The sequence below is a fragment of the Apteryx mantelli genome, chromosome 8 (genome assembly GCF_036417845.1).
Source record: "Apteryx mantelli isolate bAptMan1 chromosome 8, bAptMan1.hap1, whole genome shotgun sequence".
NCBI lineage: Eukaryota > Metazoa > Chordata > Aves > Apterygiformes > Apterygidae > Apteryx > Apteryx mantelli.
Genome location: NC_089985.1, coordinates 6,450,355 through 6,471,183, shown reverse-complemented (window position 1 = coordinate 6,471,183; position 20,829 = coordinate 6,450,355). Strand labels below are relative to the sequence as shown.

The following is a 20,829-nucleotide window of genomic DNA, read 5'->3' as shown; positions in this document are numbered from 1 at the left end:
ACACAATATTACCACTCTGGGAATCTGTATGTCATATTAAGCATCTTGAAAAGGGCATGCCTTCGGAAAGCCTCAGAGGTGTCACGAGCAAAGCATCGCTACAGTTGTCACTTCAGCTCAGCGTGAACTTCTAGATCCACCTCCTAAGTATAAAATACTCTGCTGCTTTGACTTCTCTAAGGTTAAAATCATGTATGACTATCTTCTCTTTACCTGCTCCTCCTGTGTACAACACACACAAAAGTATATAGAGACTACTACTTTTGTGTAAGAAAAAAGAATCCCACAGCATGTCTTTTTAATAACTGTTCAGCTACAAAATTTTATTGGTATCCTTTTATGTTCCCTCTAGAGGATGTAATGCACAAAAGCATTGCCACGGAACATATAAAATTACAAATGAAATTTATTGTAAAAAGTAGAATGTCTTCTAGACTGGTGTCAGTATTTATTTCATTCATAAACCAAAACTGCAGGTATAATATATTCATTGTCAGCAAGTTCATGGGTGTAAATTGCCATCCAACAGTATTGACTGATATAAGACAGATATTGAAAAGACAATTTAAATTTACTCTTCCAAACATAAACTGTTCCACAAAAGCACTGTAAAAACTCCTTCAAGGTTTTGTGTTGTGCTTCACATTTATGGTTAACTACATAATTTGGTTGTGTCATAATCCACTGTGTTTGGCAATTTGGCATTATAGGCCTGCAAAGCAGATTGGATCCTCACCACTTCACTGGTAGACAGCTTGAGTCTATGACGGAGCAAGCAAGAGAAGAGGTCTAGACGACGTTGGCCGGGCGGAGAGAGTTTATTTACACGATCCCGTATCTCTAATAGCTGCAAAAGTGCCGAGTCCTGTGATCCCTGAGTGTAGGGGTAGTCCAGCTGCAAAATCAAGTCTCGAATTGCTTCGGGGTCGAAGTGCATGCTGTAGCCAAACACTTGGATGTTATTGATTTTCATGTAGCCCAGATTTCGCGAGGGATCAATAAATTCCAGGGGTTCGTAGTAGATGCTTTCATTGCCGTTTGGACCATTCGACTTAATTCGACTCCTCAAATAGATGTGTACCGTTTCAAAAAACGTCTTCCACTTGTTGCCCAGAGTCAGCGTCCAGTTATAACACTGAAGGGGTAGGTCCAGCTTAGTCCGCTCCCAGTCTGGGAAATTATTTTCATTCACAGGCATAAACCAGCTCTCAGAGTGGCTGCCCCCAAAAGGGTTGACATAAACAGCGAGAACAGGCTCTAAGGTGCTGTTTTTAGTTAGGCAAATTTGAAGAGAGAGGCCCAGTATCATATGGACCAGGCTGGACTTGTACTTGTTACTCTTAAGAGTAAGGAGCATCCGCTTGCGCCAGGAAGGGTCAAACCAGCTGTTGAGGCGCATGTCGTTACTGATGAAAATGGCGTGGACCTCGATCCTCCGGTCTGTCTTCTGCAGTAAGTACTTCATCTCCAGGTCCTGAAGGTCGGTCTCGAAGCCAATGTAGTGCTCGGTCGATTCGGCCACCTCGGGCTTGCAAAGCCCTTGGCTGAGCATGTAGCCGGCGTTGCAGCTGCCGCAGCGGGTGCGATTGTCAGCGGCGCAGCTCAGGCACGCCGCGCCGTCCCCGACCGTGCAGGGGAGGAAGCTGTGGCAGGCGACCTGGTCGTTGGGGCAGGTGCACGTGTGAGTCTCTTCGGAAAAGCTTCCCAGCAGGCCGTTTTCATTGCAGTAGAGGAAGGACTGGATGCGGTTTAGCCAGTAGTTTGAAGACCTGCAAAGGCAAAACAACGCATTTCAACGCTGAGAGAGACCCGAACGCAATCATTACAAACTTGTGGTAGCAGATTAAGATGCTATAAATATCACTAAAAAGTTAGACGACAGCATCTGCAGTCAGATAAATACCTGTATAAATTGCCTTTTAACGATGCAAAATCACAATAGAGAAGTTTCTTTAAAAACTCACGGGCCCACCAGGAACATTTGGTTCACATGTTTGCTCTCTCTGTGTCTTGGTCAAGGAAGCCTGCCCAAGAGTTATTTTTTTGTAATTGTCTTCAGATTAACGCCCTGTAATCCTCTGCTGCTGAGATGTTTTTCCTCATAACACTTGACCAGTGAGGTGATTCCTATGTCTCTAAGCACATGTAACTGTGCATCATCTTTCTCGTATGCTTTTGTAAGCTTGCAAGCTTCCTTGTTACAGGCTGGAACTGCTCTAGTGAGCTATAGAGTAGCCAAAATGTTTACCTTGAACAGCAAATAGGACCCTGCCCTCACTGAAATAGATTCAAACTTAATTCTTTGAACGACTTCCAGCACAATGATATCCCTATGGGAAGCCGTGGATGAGCATGCTGTGTTTACTTTTCATCCTCTGAAATGAAATTAAAAGATCACTTTAATATTCTTCTTGTCATCTCATTTTGGCTTCACTAGAAGCAAGAGCTAATGTCCTAATTCATGCTGGGGAAGTGGCTACTGAAACCAGCAGTTGGGGTGATAAGGCACGGTTGCTAGCAGAAAGACAATGCGAACAACACAGTTACATGGAAGTAACCCAGAGGAAAAAAAAGAAAACCTTCTCTCTTTGTCTATATTTTTCAGTTCTTCCTATTACACCTGGCAGTGCGCAGCTTAAAGAACTTGCTTTGGCTGCTGCAGAGTCACTTCCATTGTTGTCACATGAAGGATGGTGGTTGTGCAGTTCTTCCCTTTTCATTGCATTGTCTCAAAGAGAAAATGTGAGAGCCTCATTCACGGCCGACTTACATTTTAAGTCACCTCTGGATTTAGCTCAAGCGTTTTGTTATTCAGAAATAATAACTTTTCTTTTTCTCTGACTATAAAATAAATGCTGAAACTAAAAATCTATGACATCTCAATCTGGCTTTTTAAAAGCATGAAAATAAAAATCAGTAAAGTTAAGTCATTTTGTATTTGATATGTCTCTATTTTTTTTTTCTTTTACACATTGTCTATTAGTATTTTACAGAAGTATAGGTATGTATAATAACATCCATGACATGAATGTCTCAATACCTACCTTCTCCTTTGTGCTTAATTGAAAGTCAACATTAAGCAAAAATGCTTCTGGCAAGTTTATTCCTCGATTTCCTGGTTAAAAATCAGAATGTCCATTCTATAAGCAAGTCCAATATCAAAATACAAATGTTACCCCCAAACTGGAGAAAATATTAACACTATTGCTTTCGCAGGTGGAATGGGAAGATCCTGTGTGCTGTGTCTGGCTTGGTTTGGCAGTAATCTGTATCTACTGCGCTTGCCCCACTACATCACAGAAACTGTAGTTCAGGTGTGTTATGACCCTGCTTCCCATTATGGGATGACCTTCGCAGCCAGGCTACTTCTCACATGGTGTAGCTTATTACTACTGTGCCTGCAATGCACCACAGCAGTGAAAGCAAAGATCTGTGTCTGAAGGAGTGAAAATCTCCTCCCAAAGGTCTCTCATTACGGCCTTTTCCTAACTCTTTATGGCTCTCTGCACTTAATGGCTTTGACCTCTCACACAAAACATCAATCATGCTGTACAGTTTGGATATCTAAGTATATGTTTCCATGATATATTCCAGCCAGATGAAAGCCCACTGTGCCTAAGCTCTGATCCAACCAAAGCCATGTGTCTACATGAGTTTCTCAGCAGAGATTAGTAGCTTGGATTCGGCGTTGTGTTAGTGTGATCACATGGTTTCCGGATGGCTTGGAGGTGAAGCAAGAGCATTTAACCTCTGGCTTGGAGCTCATGCAGCGTGATCCTTCAGCTGCACTCCAGCTCTGAATTCTGAAGACTAACGTTAGATAACTTTCTGAAAGATTTTAATTAGTGTAATTTTGAATATTACTTTATTGAGCAAAGGAAGATAATCTGCAGCTTTAAGCTGATCTCTGTTTTGTTTTGTCTACCCTTGTTTCCTCTTAGATCTAGAGGATAGAATTACAGTTTATTATATTACATTACTATTTATGATTCTGCCTTTTATTTGGCATTACAATACTTCAGAGAATGAGCTGCCCATTAATTTTCAGTCCACATCACAAATATCACTGCTAGTGTTTTGAAGAAAATAGAAAAAAAAATCAGGAACAACATAAACATTAAGCATACAAACTTACAATCAGATACTGTCTACTCTTACAAATATGCAGGTATTAACTGAATCAGGAAAAAAAGGATGACAGAAAGACGGAGACTTCTTGAGCAAGGCAGCAGTGTTGGAAGATAAGGACTGTTCATTGTTGGAAAGAGCCTCTTTAAACAAGCAAAATTACTTTTGCTGATAAAGGTTGATTTGGTTTGGGTTACTTGCTTTTCCAGCCACATAGTCTTTAAAACTTTTTTCCATGTTAATGATCATTAGATCACTGTTGTTTCTGTTATTGTGACATGCAAAACATTTTACTTCATTTATTTATTTTTTTAATGAGCCTACCTTCCATTTTTTCATTAAGAGATAGAAGAAGCAGTCTGAAAATCTTCTGCATAAAATTACATACCCGCACAATGAAGTAAGTCTCCTATCTAAAACTTAGTTTATAACTTAATATTTAGCTTATTAAAACAACTGTATCTTTGATCATTAGCAGTTGCAAGGAAAACAAGAACTGCAGAAGGAAGGATGTTTTCTTTTTATTCCAGACAAAGTCCAAAACAACAGGCACCTTATACTTTTTACCTTATTTTAATTTGTTACCTTGTTTTAATTAGACAGATTTCAAGAAGTTCTAGTTACACTTCCTTGTCTTTGATCAGTTTAGAAGCATAAGTTCTATGTGAAAAAATAAAATCAGCTGTTTTAACTGACTGCTTTGACTGCTTTTTTAAAGTTGGCATTAAGAAATTCTGTTATTCATTCTAAATTTATTGCTTTTACCCAAGTATTTTAATAAAATTAAGTGAAAATGCATGAAATGTAGGCATATACCTGCCTTACTTAAGCTACTCATCCTTAATTAGATACATTCACATTGGTATGTGATTCTGAAAGCTTTCTTATTCTCCTAGAAATAAAAGATGATCATTTTAATAATCAGAATTAAACTTCTGGACCCTGCAGTCAAGGGGAAAGGTTTGGGTAGGAGCAGATGCATCCTGCAGGTCAACACCTGGCTGCACAGCTGGTGCAGCCAGACAGGCAGGGCTTAGACTTTTGCAATCACCAGATCCTCTTTGAGGAAGAAGGACAGCTGGAGAGAGACAGCATCTGACAGAAAATGCTGGGCAAGAACATCTTAGCCAACAGGCTTGGTAACCTTGTGAGAAGGGCTTCAGATGAGGTTATCTGTGGCTGGAGTCCAAACAGGGGCTAGGGAAACAGTGTCTGGGGAACCACACTCCCAGGAGAACGTGGTGCACCTCGGGGCCCAGCTCAAGTGCCTATGCACAGACACAAGCAGCGTGAGGAAGGGACAGGAGGCACTAGAAGTCTGGACATGGCAACACAACAACTTCTTCGGGATCGCAGAGAAGTGGTGGGATTTGCCTGAGGTGCTTGTGATAGATGTGTACAGACTATTTAGGGAGGACAGGCAAGGGGGAGGAGAAGGCTGCTCTCCATGCAAAGGAGCACTTTGAACTAAAACTGCTGTTGAACGAAGAATGAACTAGTTAGGAGCTTAAGCGTCAGGATCAGAAGAGAGGCCAGCGATAGTTATGTGATGGTGTGCATCTGCAACAGACCAGAAGATCAAGAGGAGGAAGTGGATGAAACCTTCTTTAAGCAACTGGAAGAAGCCTTATGATCACAGGCCCTGATCCTCATGGGGTACTTCAACCATCCCAACATCTGTTGGTGTGGAAACATGGCAGGGCACAAACAATCTAGGAGAATGTTGGAGTGCATTGAGGACCGAGGGAAATAGAAGCCTGCTGCTGAATGACATAGGGGACCTGGTGACAGAAAAGATAAATATACTTAGTGTCTTCTTTGCTTTGGTCTTTATTAGCAAGGTCTGTTCCCAGGCAGACAAACGCAAAGTCCTTCACTTAGGACCAGAATAAACCCATGCAACAGTACAGGCTGGGTGCTCATGGACTAGAAAACAGTTCTGCAGAAAAGTACCAGGGGATCCTGGTGGACATCACATTGAACATGCGCTAGGAGTGTGCTGTTGTGGCGAAGAAGGTCAAGTGCTTTAGCAGAGCCAGTAGGTCAAGGGCAGAGATTACTCCTCTCTGTGTTTGGCCCTTGCAAGACTGCATCTGGATTTAGACCCTCTGTGCAAGAGAGTTATCAACAGACTGGAGCAAGTCCAGTGTTGGGCAAGCCAAGATGCTCAGAGGGCTGGAGTGCATGACATATGAGGAGAGCATGAGGGAACTGGGTTTGTTAAGACTGAAGAACATAAGGTCAAAGGAGGATCTAAATGCTGTGTTCAAATATCTTACGGAAGGCAGCCGAGAAGATGGACCCAGACACTTCTCAGAGATGTACAGTGAAAGGACAAGAAGCAATGGGCAGAAGTTGCAAAAAAGGAAATTTTGACTAGAGAAAGAACAAATACTTCACCATGAAGGTGACCAAACACTGTAACAGGTTAACAAGCAAGGTCTGGAATCTCCATCGCTGGCAGTTTTAAAAACTTCATGGTACAAGGCCCTGACCTGACTTTGAAGATGACCCAGCTCTGAGCAGGGGATTGGACCAGATGACCTGCACAGGTGCATTACAAACTAAATTATTCCATGATTCTTCATGTTTTAAGAGGCTGTTCCAATGAAAAGGTGCTGCCCTCCCTCAGTGCTTGTTGCTAGTAGAAGTAGGATGAGTCTCTAACACCTAAGGAGGAGAAGAACCTCTCTTCCTGAGTGATGTATTGGCTCTTTCCATCTCAATAGAAATCCAAGATTTTGCTACTTTTTCCAAGCTCATTATATGAGACCAGTTTATGCTAACAGTGGAATTTGAGAACCACTGAGCTGCTTAATATCCTCCACAAGGACCTCAGCCACAAGTTGACTGAAAACTTCACACAAATGACTGATGTTCCAAGTCAGTAATTACCATCTGTATTATGGCAGGTAGTTCTGAAAACATTATTAAAGAGAACAACTGTGTTCAAGGAATATGTAGATATAGCTAATAGATAACTTTGTTGATTTAAAAGGTATGCAGTTTTCTTTTGTGTCTTAAATAATCTTGCCACAGCCTCCAAACAACAGTAAGGTGTGGGTACATTTTTTTGAAGCTCAGTGCACCTAGCATGAGACAATCAAAACCTCACCTTTCTCCTGGATAATTATTTTCTTCACCTAAGATTCAGCCAGTGTCAGTCACTTGGTGTAGTCCATTGAATTTCTCTTTTCTACTACACCAGGCCTGATTATTCTTTAATTTTCTAAGTTATATGACTGAACTAGTGCTTGGTTGTCTAACTACTCTATGCAAAGGTTACCGTTCCTAATTTTATGCCTCACTAATTTTCTTTAATAATTTTCAATATTAGAACTGCTTCACCTTTTGCCATATTCAAGATTCATTCCTTGGCCCTGTGCCAGAAAGTGAGAAAAAATGCTTATTAACCCTACTATAAGTTTTCATTATACTTTTCCAATATTTCTTTTTTTTCAAAGTTGAGTTGATACCTTAGGTCTACAGAAGTCACTAGGAGAAACTCATGCTGAGGGCCTGTATCTGAGTCTTTGAATTTAAGCTCCTCATTAAAGTTAGTAAGAGGCTTTGCTCAAAGTTTAGGATACTTCTGTTCTTCTCTTCAGGATTAATACATTGTCAGTACTTCCCTTCCTTCCCTCCATTCCTCACCACATTGTTCTACGCGTATTCCCACTGTTCTTCTACCTTTAATCAGTTTTCTTAAATCAATTATATTCTCATTGTTTTAATGAAGGACTACTGACAATGTAAGAGGCTACTTCTCTTCAACTGTTGCTACTAACTTATAAAAATTAATAAATAAATGAAGACAATCAGCATCTGGGGGATGGTTGAAAGAACTCCGCAATTATCCTTTTAATGAGACTGTAACATTAGTATTTCATTTGGAAAATTATATTTACTGGCCTGATGTATTAGTTTTCCAAACATGAAGCTGTAGAACTTCTGACTTGCAAACCTATTGAAACCAAGCACTAAGCGACTGGATGCCATGTTTTCAGCTAGAAAGTTACAGGGGTAAATAGTCTACCATATATCTCACATTTACGTAATAGAAATAAGATAATCCTGTAAAAGTTAATGTACCAATTCACTTCAGCCAAGCTTCTGATCAAAATGGTTTTAGTCAGTCCCTCAGTGAGAAATATAAATCTTAAATGTTTTGTTAGGTGACAAGTAAATGAAATAATTCTATGTGAAGTTTTGCTGCATTACATCTTTACATCTTTATGAAATACTCTTTAATTCTTTATTCTAATGTGTTTAATTCTTTATTCTAATGTGTTAACTCTTTATTCTAATGTGTTTTTCACAGAATCACAGAATAGTTGGAGTTGGAAGGGACCTTTGGAGATCATTTCGTCCATCTACCCCCCCTGCTCAAGCAGGGTCAGTTAGACCAGGTTGCCAGGACTCTGCCTGTTTCTCCAGGCTGTCAAGGTCCCTTTGAATGGCAGTGCAATCATCTGGTGAATCAGCCACTCCTCCCAGTTTTATCATCTGCGAACTTGCTGAGGGTGTGTTTGGTCCCATCAACCAGGTAATTAATGATGTTAAATAGTATTGGCCCCGAAATCAATCCCTGGGGGACATCACTAGTGACTGGCCTCCAGCTGGACTTTATGCCACCATCACGACCGTCTAAGCCAGTCAGTTCAGCCAGTTTTTCAGTCCATCCCACTGTCTGCTCGTCTAGCCTGTACTTCATCATAACATCCTATGAGGATGTTACGGGAGAATGTCGAAAGTCTTACTGAAGTTAAAGTGGACAACATCCACTGCCCTTCCCTCATCCTCCAAGCCAGTTATTCCATCATAGAAGGCTCCCAGGGTGGTTAAGCATGATTTCCCCATTGTAAATCCATGCTGACTACTCCTGTCCTTCGTGTGTCTCTAAATAGTATTCAGAATTAGTCCCTCCATCACCTTTCCAGGGATTGAGGTGAGGCTAACTGGCCTGTACTTTCCCAGATCCTCCTTCTTGCCATTATTAAAGATAGGAGTGACATTTGCTTTCTTCCAGTCCTCAGGAACCTCTCCTGATTGCCAGGATTTTTCAAAGGTAAACAAGAATGGCTTTGCAATGATATTGGCCAGCACCCTCAGCACTCATGTGAGCCTCATCAGAGCCCATGGACTTGTATATGTCCAGTTTGATTAAGTGGTATTCAGGTTAGGTAATTCCTTAACCTCATCTTCCTTCACCCAGGTTAAGTCTTCCTTGCTTCAGACTTCCTCTCTGGTCTCAGGGGCTTGGGATTCCTGAGGGCCGGTCTTGTCAGTAAAGACTGAGGTGAAGAAGGCATTCAGTACCTCAACTTTTTCGGTGTCCTTTGTCACCAGGGCCCCTGCCCCATTTAGCAGCGGGTCCACATTTCCCCTAGTCTTCCTTTTGCTGCTGATGTACTTTTAGAAGCCTTTCATGTTGCCCTTCATGTCCCTTGCCAGTTTCAACACTAGATGAGCTTTAGCTCTCCTAACCCCATCCCTGCATGCTCAGGCCATGTCTCTATATTATTTCTGGGTCACCTGTCCCTGCTTCCACCTCTTCTACACTTCCATTTTATGTTTGAGTTTAGACAGGAGCTCCTTGTGCATCCATGTGGGCCTCCTGCCCCCTATGCTTGATTTCCTGCTTATTAGGGTGGAGGACTGTTCTTGAGCTTAGAGGAGGTGAACAGGCTGAAGTCTGCTCTCCCCAAGTCCAGGGCTGTGATCCAGGACTCCATCATCTCATCGCTGCAGCCAAGGTTGCCTCTGACTTTCACATCTCCAAGCAGTTCTTCCTTGTTTGTGAGTATGTGGTCCATCAGAATACTTCTCCTCATCAGCTCCTCGATCACCTGTGTTAGGAAGTTGTCATCAGTGCACTCCAGAAACCTCCTGGATTGCTTGTGCCCTGCTGTGTTATTCCTCCAGAAGATATCAGAGTGGTTAAAGTCCCCCATAAGAACCAGGATCTGTGAACACGAAGCTTCCAGTTGTCTGAAGAATGCCTTGTCTACTTCTTATTCCTGATCAGGCGGAATAGAGTAGACACACACTACAACGGACTGCCCAACTTTAAAATATTTTGCAACTTTTTTTGCTGTGTAATAACTTTACTTTCAAAAGAAGATAAATTATTTGAATAGTAGAATTGCAAGGGTAAATCCAAAACATGTGCTTGCTCATGTCCAATACACTGTAACATTAAACATAAGAACAAAGCAGTATGGTCACCCTATGTAATAGCTGTAGCAAGTATTTAATCATGATATGACACTTTTACCTCCCTCTCTGCCTCACTAAGTGCTTAACATCTGCTGTACATCAGATGGTTCACTTGCAGATGATGAGCGCTCAGTGAGACAGATGCTAAGTGAAAAAATGGAGACAATTTAACAAGAAGTGTATGGGCAGTAAAATACCCATTACCTATTTTTCCCTCCTTTGGAGGTTTGAGTCCAGTATAAATCTGTTATAGAGGAACATCAACAGCAACTGCAGTTACAGGCATCTTTAAAATGTCCTGCTGTCGATCTTGTGGGATCGCCTCTTGGGAAGGACAGATAGGACTCCAAGTGCTTTGTTTCTATGCTGTGATTCACAACAAGAACATTAATTATTACTAAATTGGACAAAGGGTTTTATGTGAATGCACTTGTCTTCTGGGAATCAGCCTAAAACTACTGACTGCATAGTCACCAAAAGGCCAGTGGATGATTGATCAGAAGTCTGAAAGATTTATTGAACCTGACGAAAGCTAAAGCACTACTTGAACCGCAGCTCAAATAACCATGCCTGAAATTACGTGACTATGGCTAATATTACAGGTGTGTCAGTGAGAGTCTCAGTGACAGCTGCAGATCCTACTCAAGAAGATGATTAAACGGAAGTAATTAAACTATTCTGAGTTCACACCTTACAGTTTCACAGCTGGCTCTACCTGCACCAGGTATTTTAAAGCTATTCTAAAGGTGTGAACAAGCTGCATGGCCCACAGTGAAAACAGTGTAAACATACTGTGAGCTAGAGAAGGAATATGATACTTCTCTGAATGTATGGAAAGAAAAGAAGAGCCTCCGACTGAAGAGCTACCTTAGTTAAAAATCTCCCATTAGCACACAGAAAAGGATATAAATTAGCTATGAAAATTTTAAGGAAATGTTGTTTCTGTATGTGAAAATTGCTCCCAGCATAGAAGTGGATGATGGGGGGACTAAAAAACTTAGCTTGGTTTGAGACTGCTGCATGCCGGTTATTCAACAGAAAAGGGACTAGATGCAGCAGGAGATCGATCCTGTGATTATGTTGCTGGGATTAATAGCAACCTTTACTGAATCCGCAGTAATTTATAGAAGTAAAATTTAATTTTCTCCCTGTTAATCACATCTAAGATCTTCTCAGATTCTACGCTTCTTATATCATCATTCTGCAGCTACTGGCCCTCGCATGAAGCCTGGTACTCCATATTTTAAGAGCAGTAATGCACATCGCTTTTAAATTCCACAGGGGCTTTGTATTGTGAGACAAACAGGAATTAAGCCCAAATTTTAAATGGCATAGGACTCCCGTACCTCGTAGAACAACACTGCCATGAGTTACTTGACATTCCAGACTAACTGACATTTTAACATTAAAAAGATGTTTTCTCATTATTTAAATTAAGCTCATCAAACTAGCTAAGCCTGATAAGGGGCAGCTGCTAGCTAAGCTATCATGACATGTTCTTATCATCTTAAGAACAGACTCCTGTCATTGCTCCTATTGATTAAACAAAGCCGCATCTGATTTGCAGATCTTCTCCAGGTTCCCCAAAGTCTCCCCTTGGCAAGCATAGCATTTGGCAACGACCTTTTCATGCCTTTTTTTTTTTTTTAATAAAAGGACACTTGAGTAAAACAATTTAGAATTGTATCCCTGAGTAAATCTGTACATATAGATGTTTTAACTTATTCAAAACGCACAGGGCTTGTTGATTTTGCTGGATTATATTGTATTTAACCTTTCAGAGGATCTCTGCAGTTACACTGCTATGAATTTGTTTCCAAAGATTTGTCGTTTTAATTACACTAGTATTTGTACTCTCTTTGTTCTCATGACCAAGGTTTTTTCCACTGAAATATTCTCCCCTGACCCCTCCTAGAAAAGTCACAGACAAAATTTTTTAAGATAACATACCCACCAGTGTTTGACACAGCTCTAATCCTAATGACATTTTACTCTAGTGAAATCAGAATCAAACTCCTTCGTAGTACCTGCTATTTATTTAAACAGCTTCAAATCAGAGATAAACTTTGAAAGCTTTTACTGGCTAATGATCCATAGTGCAGCAGGGATAAGCGGAATAAGGGCCAAATGTAATAATGATGTCAAAAGCAGAATAAAAGAGCAATTAGAGGTGTCAAGAAAATATGATTTGTCCTGTACAGAAGGAAGAAAGATGCTCCTAAAAATAAAAAAAGAGCTAGGTAGCCTGTATTCTTTTTAAAACCATTCATCTGTTATGTATGTGCATGTGTGTTTATAGCGCTAGATCATTTTTAAGAGGATGAATTGAAAAAAAGAACGTGAAAATGAGTATACTAGATGGGTATGGAAATCGTCTTGGGCCACCGAGTATCCATTACTTCAGCGGACTTTTCCAGATGCATATCAAAGTGTAATTATGAAGAAAACAACTTATTTAGGCGCTTCAGTGACTGTCAGTTTGATACACCTCTTCTAAGACGTTAGAAAAATAACGAACAAGCTCGCTGTAAGATTAGCAGCTTTTTCATCTCAGGGAAAACCAAAGAGGTATCATAAAATTTGCCAGGCTGAAGGTGGAAACCGCCCCCCCCCTGCTCACAGCTGGATTTATTAGCTTTGAAACAGGTTCACATTAATGCGATTTGAGCAACGACAGCTTGGGGCTCTTTGCTCTGCGTTCAGCTGTCCGCGGCATGGATGTAGCGATGAACGAAAGCAAGGGAAGGAACGCTCTGGCTTGGAAAAAGGGGGAAAAAAAGAAATTGGGTTTGGAAATTAAAGGTCTGCTGCTAAATAATCTGAGGTGAAAGCGTGGGAGTAGCTGGCTTAAGGGCATTTGGGGTCTTAAATCGCATATGGGTATGAAGCTATCACAGTAGCACTGGGAGGACGGGGCTTCCTTAGCTTACCGGCGATGGAAATACGCTTGCGCGAGGCTAACTTGAATACTTGACCTAGGGGAAGAAGTGAGCCCGTGGGGGCTGCTGAGACCGGCCCGATTCCCTTCAGCTCCATGTACATCCCCAGGCTAAAAGTGCAATTTCAAGGATATCTCAGATATAGTTATGAGCTGCCGTTGCCACGGTAAAACACATCCCAGGCGAACCCGTTTGTAGCAGAAATTCTAGAATTGGTGTAAAAGGGCGCCTTGCCTTGGTGGGCCTTGGTATGTAATGCAGCAGGTCGCATAAACTACTGCAAAATGCATGCAGGCAGGCAGAGTGCTGGGGGTTTTAATGGGATTTTGTAGCACGGGAGGAAGCTGCAGCCATGTTCTTGCAGTCAAACAGGAATAACGTAGAGAGTTCAGAGACAGACCATTAAATTTGCCCATTTTCCTACCAATTTTGAGACAGGACCTCTGTTCATAGCTAAGTTATGCAGGCATCCTTATTCCCAGGTACAAATGGCTGAAATAAAGAAATCCGGTTTCCATTCCTGCAAAACGAGTCCTAGCTATAATTATGGAAGTAGGCTTAAAGAAAATCTCAGTTCGGTTCCTGGCTCTTTCACAACCAGTTTATATGATCATGACCATAGGCTAGTCACTTCTTCTTCCTCTTCGATAATAATCTTACATTTTTTTCCCACTGTTTTTCTACTTGGATTATAAATGTTGGGGCCTCTATATGTTACTGTAATATAAACAGCAGTAACGTCATTTTCTTCCATTATGCAGAATCAAAATCATTGCACTGAAGTAAGGATCTCCCAGTGAAGAGTAATGATTTTAATTAAAGAATGCAAAACTCAGTGCTATATTCATTGCTCACTTTTCGTTGTATAAAAAAACCCCAAGAATAAAGAAAATAAGACTCTAATCTCACTGTGCTTTTTTTCCCCTCATATTATATTAATACTAAAAATGACTGAAAATAATTGTATTTTGATTGAAATCTCAAAGTTTTAATATAGGCACAATATCTTTATGGGAGGGGAGGTGTTTGTTTTTCTGCTATGGTATTTTTAAATAAATTACAAGGACCCCCATAAATTTCTTAAAGAAAAGCAGAAGCTCTCTGAAAGAGCTATATTGTGTTGCTTTTAAACAAATTATTTCTCTATTTCTTTTAGCAATGTATAATTCTTATGAAAGTACGTGAATTGTGTGAGGGTCAAAAACAGAGAAAGTATGAATATAAATGGACAGATGCAAAATGCATATAATGTCAACCAGGAGACGGTATAGTAGTAATGCTTACAAACAAATTCCAAATAATTGCATCTCTTCTGTCATTTTTATCTTCCTTAAAAAAACCTGAAATGCAATGTAAAAGCAGAAGGAGAGGCTGAGCCACTGGGTCGACAAAAGAACAATTTCCTGCATGTTGATCTGCAGCAGAAGAAAATTAGTACTGAGAGCGAGGAACCAAATTCCCATCTTAGTAAGAGGCACAAAATTCCCTTTCGAATATATCCTAATAAACCAAAAAGAAGTGAGTTACCTTATGGAATTGTTTTCTTTCCCTGCCAAACCTTGCATGATTGTTGAGAGAAAAAAAAGATACATACATACATACATACATACATATATATATAGGCAATTCAGAATAACAATCCTTCTTATAGATTGCTGAAAAACGATATACCTTTCCACTCATCCATACAGGCTGGTTCCCTCCAGTTAGAATAACCAAAAGCTATTAAAGAAAAGCTCAACAGGAGGATTTTGAACAAATATCCCTGAGCAGGACTGGGAAGAAAGGGAAGAAAGAAAACCTGCCCGTGCAAAAGAGCCTGCTTAATACCTCACAATTTTTATTTAGGAGAATATAATCCAAAAAAGTCATCTTAAATTCCTTCTTTAGTGCAACCAACATGTTGCTCCTGAAAAGAGTTAATTTAAGAGACCTGCCTTTCACAGAGACTTTCTAAAAGTTAACGTTAATAACCAAAACCAGATTGGAGCAGACTACATTTCCTTGTAGGGGGAAAAAAAAAATCCTTTAAAGAATATATTCTTCTGACAAGTGAAAATATGCAGCTAACATTTCAGAGCCTACAACAGCATGCATGTTAAGACATTTTTAGCATTCTTAACACATTTTTAATAGCTCCGTAATATCTTTGATTATGTGGGATACCAAAGACTCTATCCTTAATAAAGTATTATTATCATTATATATAATTGTATATTATTATATCTTATATAATTTTATAAAGTATTATAATAACTATTATTATAATAAACGGAGGTTCTGATATTAAATTTTTTTGAGATACAAGCAGCTTAGTTCTGGAGAGCAGCCTGAAGAGAGCTGGATGCACAAACTGCAGAAAAGTGCAATGCTGTCCTCACTTCTTACCGAACGAAATGCCCCGTGGAGCAACTTGCTCTCCTTTGCTCGATGCATTTGGATGTCATACGTGTTCAGTCTATATACAGAATAACTAGCTCGGGTTTTTTTTGCCTTGTACAAAGTTGTATCGCAACTCCCGCAGTTCAACAGCGTTGCGCTGTTAATGGGTTAAGCTCAGAAAGGGTCGTTAAACTTTGAGATGGCGAATCAGGCTGTGAAACGTGAAGCATTTCCCTGGCATCGCTTTTAAATAGTTAATTCCCGGGGTAACAGCATGATCAGGATAGTCCCCCGAAGGATTCCCTCTGGTCTTCGCAACATTCGGCCAACGTTGTTTCCCTTTCTGTTGCATTTATAATAAAAAATGGCCCCAGAACAAGCGTGAAGGCAGCTGGGATTGACGTTACCGGAAGGCAGAAGAAAAATCGACCCTGCGCAAATAGGGCTTGTTTGGCTGATTTTTGAAGCCCTGTTAGAAATCACGTGCCAGGCTAAAGGTTGCAGTTCAATGACAGAATTTAAAATATTAAAGAGGAACGCCACCTGCACTTGCAAACTGCAATATGTTGCAGATGATCTGTATTTATTCAAATACAACTTGATTTCATTCTTTTAAAGCTATCCAGAAGCTTCCACAGCCTGTTTTTAGTTTCTATGGAAACCATCTCAGTTTTTTTTTTTTTTTTGCATAAGACTGCATTTCTGCTTGGACTACCTGCCCACACATGGCTGCTTAAACTCTTGCGTGCGATACCCCTACCCTTAGTTCCGGAAATAAAGGAGTGGTTAGGCACTAGAAGACCCTTTAATTTCCCAGGGCGTCAGAAAACTTGCAGAGCTACGGCGTAATCTGCAGTGCATCCGACTTCTTTCAGCTGGTTTGGGATTTCAACAGACGGCTGAAGGGTTTAATACGGTTTAGATTTGGGGCTTTTACGAAGTGCGCCATTAAAAAAAAAAAAAGAAGTGGGCTCTGTTAGCCAACTCATATCCAGATAATGCTTAAGCACGTAAGACAAGCTCACGAGAAAGCGTTAAAAGCAACGGCAGTAATGCCAAAATGTAATCTCCCCCTCCCCTCCCAAATCAAGGTACTTATCCTTCGGGTAATCCTAAAGTCAAGTATAATTCTCCAGCACGTGAACAGAAGGCGGAAGATGGTAAGACTGACTGAACGGCGACAGGATGCCTTAGGTCGCTGATCCCCATGCCCTTTACTAAAGCACGAAGCTTTCCTCGGAGTTAAGAACCGGCAATTTAGGAACAAAACTACCGAACTTCAGATGAAACGGAATAAAAGGGAAGAAGAAATGGAGAAAAAAAAAGCAGCAGCCGTCTCCGGGAGAGAGAACCTAAGAACCGTAGTGTCAAAAAGAAAAGAAAATACTGATAAACTCTCATACTATTCTGCAGGAAAAATACCATTTTTGTAATAGTGGGAAGCATTTTTATTTTCTTATTGATTACTTTTTAATTTCTATTTGCTTTGCATTAATGTATGATTTCTTTGGAATACAGAGCTATAATAGCTTCGGTAAATACGGTGCTAATTATGAACACCTTATACATGGTGATGATCAGTTTTTCCCCTGAACATCGGTGGGACATCTCTTGCTAATAAACAAAATACAATACACTTTTTTTCTAGAGAAATAGTGTAGATATTGAGGAAAATACATCATTTACATGGTGCAGAGAAATGCCGCCTTCTTCCAGTGGCCCCGGTGCAATTATGGAATAACTTTCTTTTTGGAGAGCAAACAAGTCCTTGAGTCAGCTGAAAGGGAGATGATACACGATGATTTTTAACTCTTTGGCCAACCGCTAGTTCAGACATTGGGCATAATTGCAATTCTTTTTCTCCTCGAACAAAGATCATTCTCAGAAATGATGGACAGGTGAGACTTTCTGCCCCCTACCAAGGACAGAGAGACCCACATTTTTCCAAAGTTACTTCCAAGGGTCGTATGAGTCCACATCACCCTGGACTCAGAGATATCACTGCATTGCATCTCTCCTTCCCTTTCCTGTCTTCACCGACCACCAGCCTTAACAAAACCAACGGCAAAATAGAGCGTTTAAAATGCAGAATCACAGATTTTTGGTGATTGCCCATAAAGCAAGGATTTCCCTAGTACTGCATGCCTGCACCGGGAGTCACCTTTTAATTATTCATCCTGTCCTGTTCTTCATGCACTTGCACTGAAAAGGGCCCACGACTTTGTCAGGTCTCGCTCTCTTTTAGAGAGAATTTCAGGCAATTTTAGACTGTGGTGAGTCATGTTGGATATCCTAGTTACAGACGAACACGTGTGCCACGTTTCCAGGCTCAGGAAGCCCTTTCCGATTAAAAACAGATCGGCCTTAATAGAACCTATAAACGGGAACTGGAGTAGTTGGGCTGTTTTCTTTTGCAGGGCTATTTTTCTCTTTTGTAACAAGTTTACCCCAACCGTTTCTGCTTGGTTGACCTGACAAGATGGCAAATTCCATTTCCTGCTGTCTGTTGCTATATTGGCTGTTTTCTACAAGTTCGCTATGTATATATAGCATTTCTTTTCTGTTTGCTACTTTAGAGAACTTTATTTTTTATATATATATATTTATATATTTATATATATATAATGATGTTTTCATATATATTTCATATATATATTTCCTATATATATATAAAAATGATGTTTTCATTTTGACTTAGCAAACCCTATCTTGATGGTTCGATTGAAAAAAAAAAAAAAGACTGAAGTTTTGCTCCTACATTATCTAAATTGAGGGGCGGTAGTTGTTTAGGAAAAATGACTCCTAATTTCCTCTGTCCCTACCAACTTGTAGTCTATTCTTCATGAGATGTTATCGCTTCTAGAGCTTGTTTTTTATTCGGCTTAAAAGTGCTCTATTTGTATTAGCCAACTATGCTTCTGTTTTCAATGGACCTTTCCTTTAAATATCTAAAAATCTGTAGAGACAAAAGCAATACTGATCTCCAATTTTCTGCAGCGCTTTACACAGTGACTATGTTCCCTTGTGGAGTTACGTTTGCTGCTTCTGTTTTCTTCCGTTCCTTAATCTCCACATAAATGTTCGTTAAACTTAAACTTCCGCTCCGCTCTTTGCACGCTGCAGAAGAGAATACGAAAATCTCTCTGCGAGGATGAGGCCGATAATTAACAGGGAGCTCAAAGGAAAAATAAGGAGCAGCGAGTGGATTTTCTGCTCCGTAAATAATTTAAAAAGGAGAGGGTTTTAGGGGAAAACCCCATCATCATGTATGAGCGCAGGGAAGTTCTCAAATATGCATGCACAAATCTAATTAGGAGGCGAGATCCTCAGCAAGGGTAAATCAGCACAGGAGCAGTTCTGGCTCCGGGACTTCCCATAACCTCATTGCCATTTAATTTTTCTCATTTGCTCTGTGGAACCAGCGTTATTTGTCTGTTTGTTTGTGTTTCGTATGCTTTGGCAAAATTCAATATGCTAGGCTGAACCATTTAAAGAGGGCACGTTCTTTAAGGATAGTCTTGTTTTCACGGTCAGTTAAAGATGGTTCTCCGAGCACTGCGCCAGGACTTGAGCAACTGGAATGGAAACTATTATTTAGATGTGTTTTTTCAAGCATAAGAAGCAAGAGTGCTTTCCAACTATCGAACACAAAATTGGTTAATATGTTTTTTGTTTATTTATCATGCATGGAGATGTTTCTGCTAAGGTTAATAAATTCCCATTACTCTTACTTATTACCAGGTAAAGTGATAACATCACCTATTGTTACTGATTTCTTTCTGACCTGCCAAAATACTTCATACTAAACTTAAGCTTCTCCTAGCAGAACCCATCCTTGTAAGTTCTTGCAGTGCACAAAAGTGACCCAGCAGTAATATATTGAAACTACTAACAGCAATGGCCAGTGTTTTGCAGCGCACAGTTGTTGCCTGTAACCAGGCAAAGAAATGCAGCGACCCAAGACACGGCACTTACAAATTAATAGCTGAATAAAGTTAATTTACTATAGAAAAATGCAAGTCTTAAATTACATTTAATGTTCTTTCTCTAATTCATTCACTGACAGCTTATTTTGTTTATAAGAAATTAAAAATGATTGCAGGAAAGTAGTATCTGAGCCCATGTCAACAGCTGGTTCGGTCTTTAAAAATATACTGAAGAACTTACAGTCCAGAAATGTGTATTTAACTAACATTAGTCTTCTTTTAAATGAAAAAAGCAATGAGTTAAAATTCTGCTAAGGGAAGTTTATTTGTGTAAAAGAACTTCAGAAAATTTTGATTTCTTCTATTAATTTTCTCTGTGTCTGGATCTTTTTGATACCTGCCAGGTTGACAACAAGTTCTGCTGCAGATCGATGTGATTGCTGCTGCAGAAATCAGACTGCATTTCACAATGGACAGATGAAGTTAATTAAAAGAAAGAGCTAATATTTCATTAATGATAAAATTATACTGTAACTCCTTCCACATATCAGGAAAAGGAATGAGAGAGAATCTGCGCAGTGAGAGATATCTTTCCTTGTCAATCAGCTAGTCAAAAATAATAAAAGCTTTGAAAAGAAAAGCTATTAATCAAGGAAAATAACATGTTATAAAAAATAGCTTCATTTGGACAGTCAGGAAAATAAAAAGAGTTTTTTATCAGCCTCTATCTTCTGCATGGCAGTAAGTTGACACAAATTGGATGTGTTTTATTTGATGTTATTGTCAACCGTTGTCTTATTGCAAAACATTTTATGCAGCATGCTTAATATTATAAGTGCACACTTAATTTTGAGTACATAATGGTTCTATCGTGAGTCTTTAAAAATGGTAATTAGTAGAAAACATTCAGAGGTAGTATGTCTACCATCACTAAGAGAAATAAACTATAAACCAGGATGGGGAGACCCTGACACAAAGTTGGCTGAGGTCAGTGGGGCTCTTCCAGGTGACACCAGTGGAGATTTCACATGGCACATAGCAGCAGCTCTAATCCCAGCTGAGTTTCAGTGGGATTGAGGTGGCTGTAAGATTTTTCCATGCAACCACTGGGCGATAACAGATGAGAGTCAAATTTCCTTTTTATTCAGCGCTGTTAATATGTTGCTGCCTCTCGATTGTTGCTCAGGTGATTGAGGTGCATCCTGCCACGGATGCCCTCAACGGCAACAGGCTGT

General features: G+C 40.0%; 1 protein-coding gene across 1 annotated transcript in view; it reads right to left on the bottom strand.

The window, feature by feature from the left end:
- Window positions 1-313: 313 nt before the first annotated feature.
- The window catches only part of BRINP3 (BMP/retinoic acid inducible neural specific 3), a 191,635-nt gene continuing 171,119 nt past the window's right edge, over window positions 314-20,829 (bottom strand). The window contains exon 7 of the mRNA XM_013960174.2: window positions 314-1,769. Coding sequence (XP_013815628.1) covers window positions 653-1,769 — 1,117 coding nt within the window. The 3' untranslated portion in view covers window positions 314-652. The remainder of the gene's footprint in view (window positions 1,770-20,829) is intronic.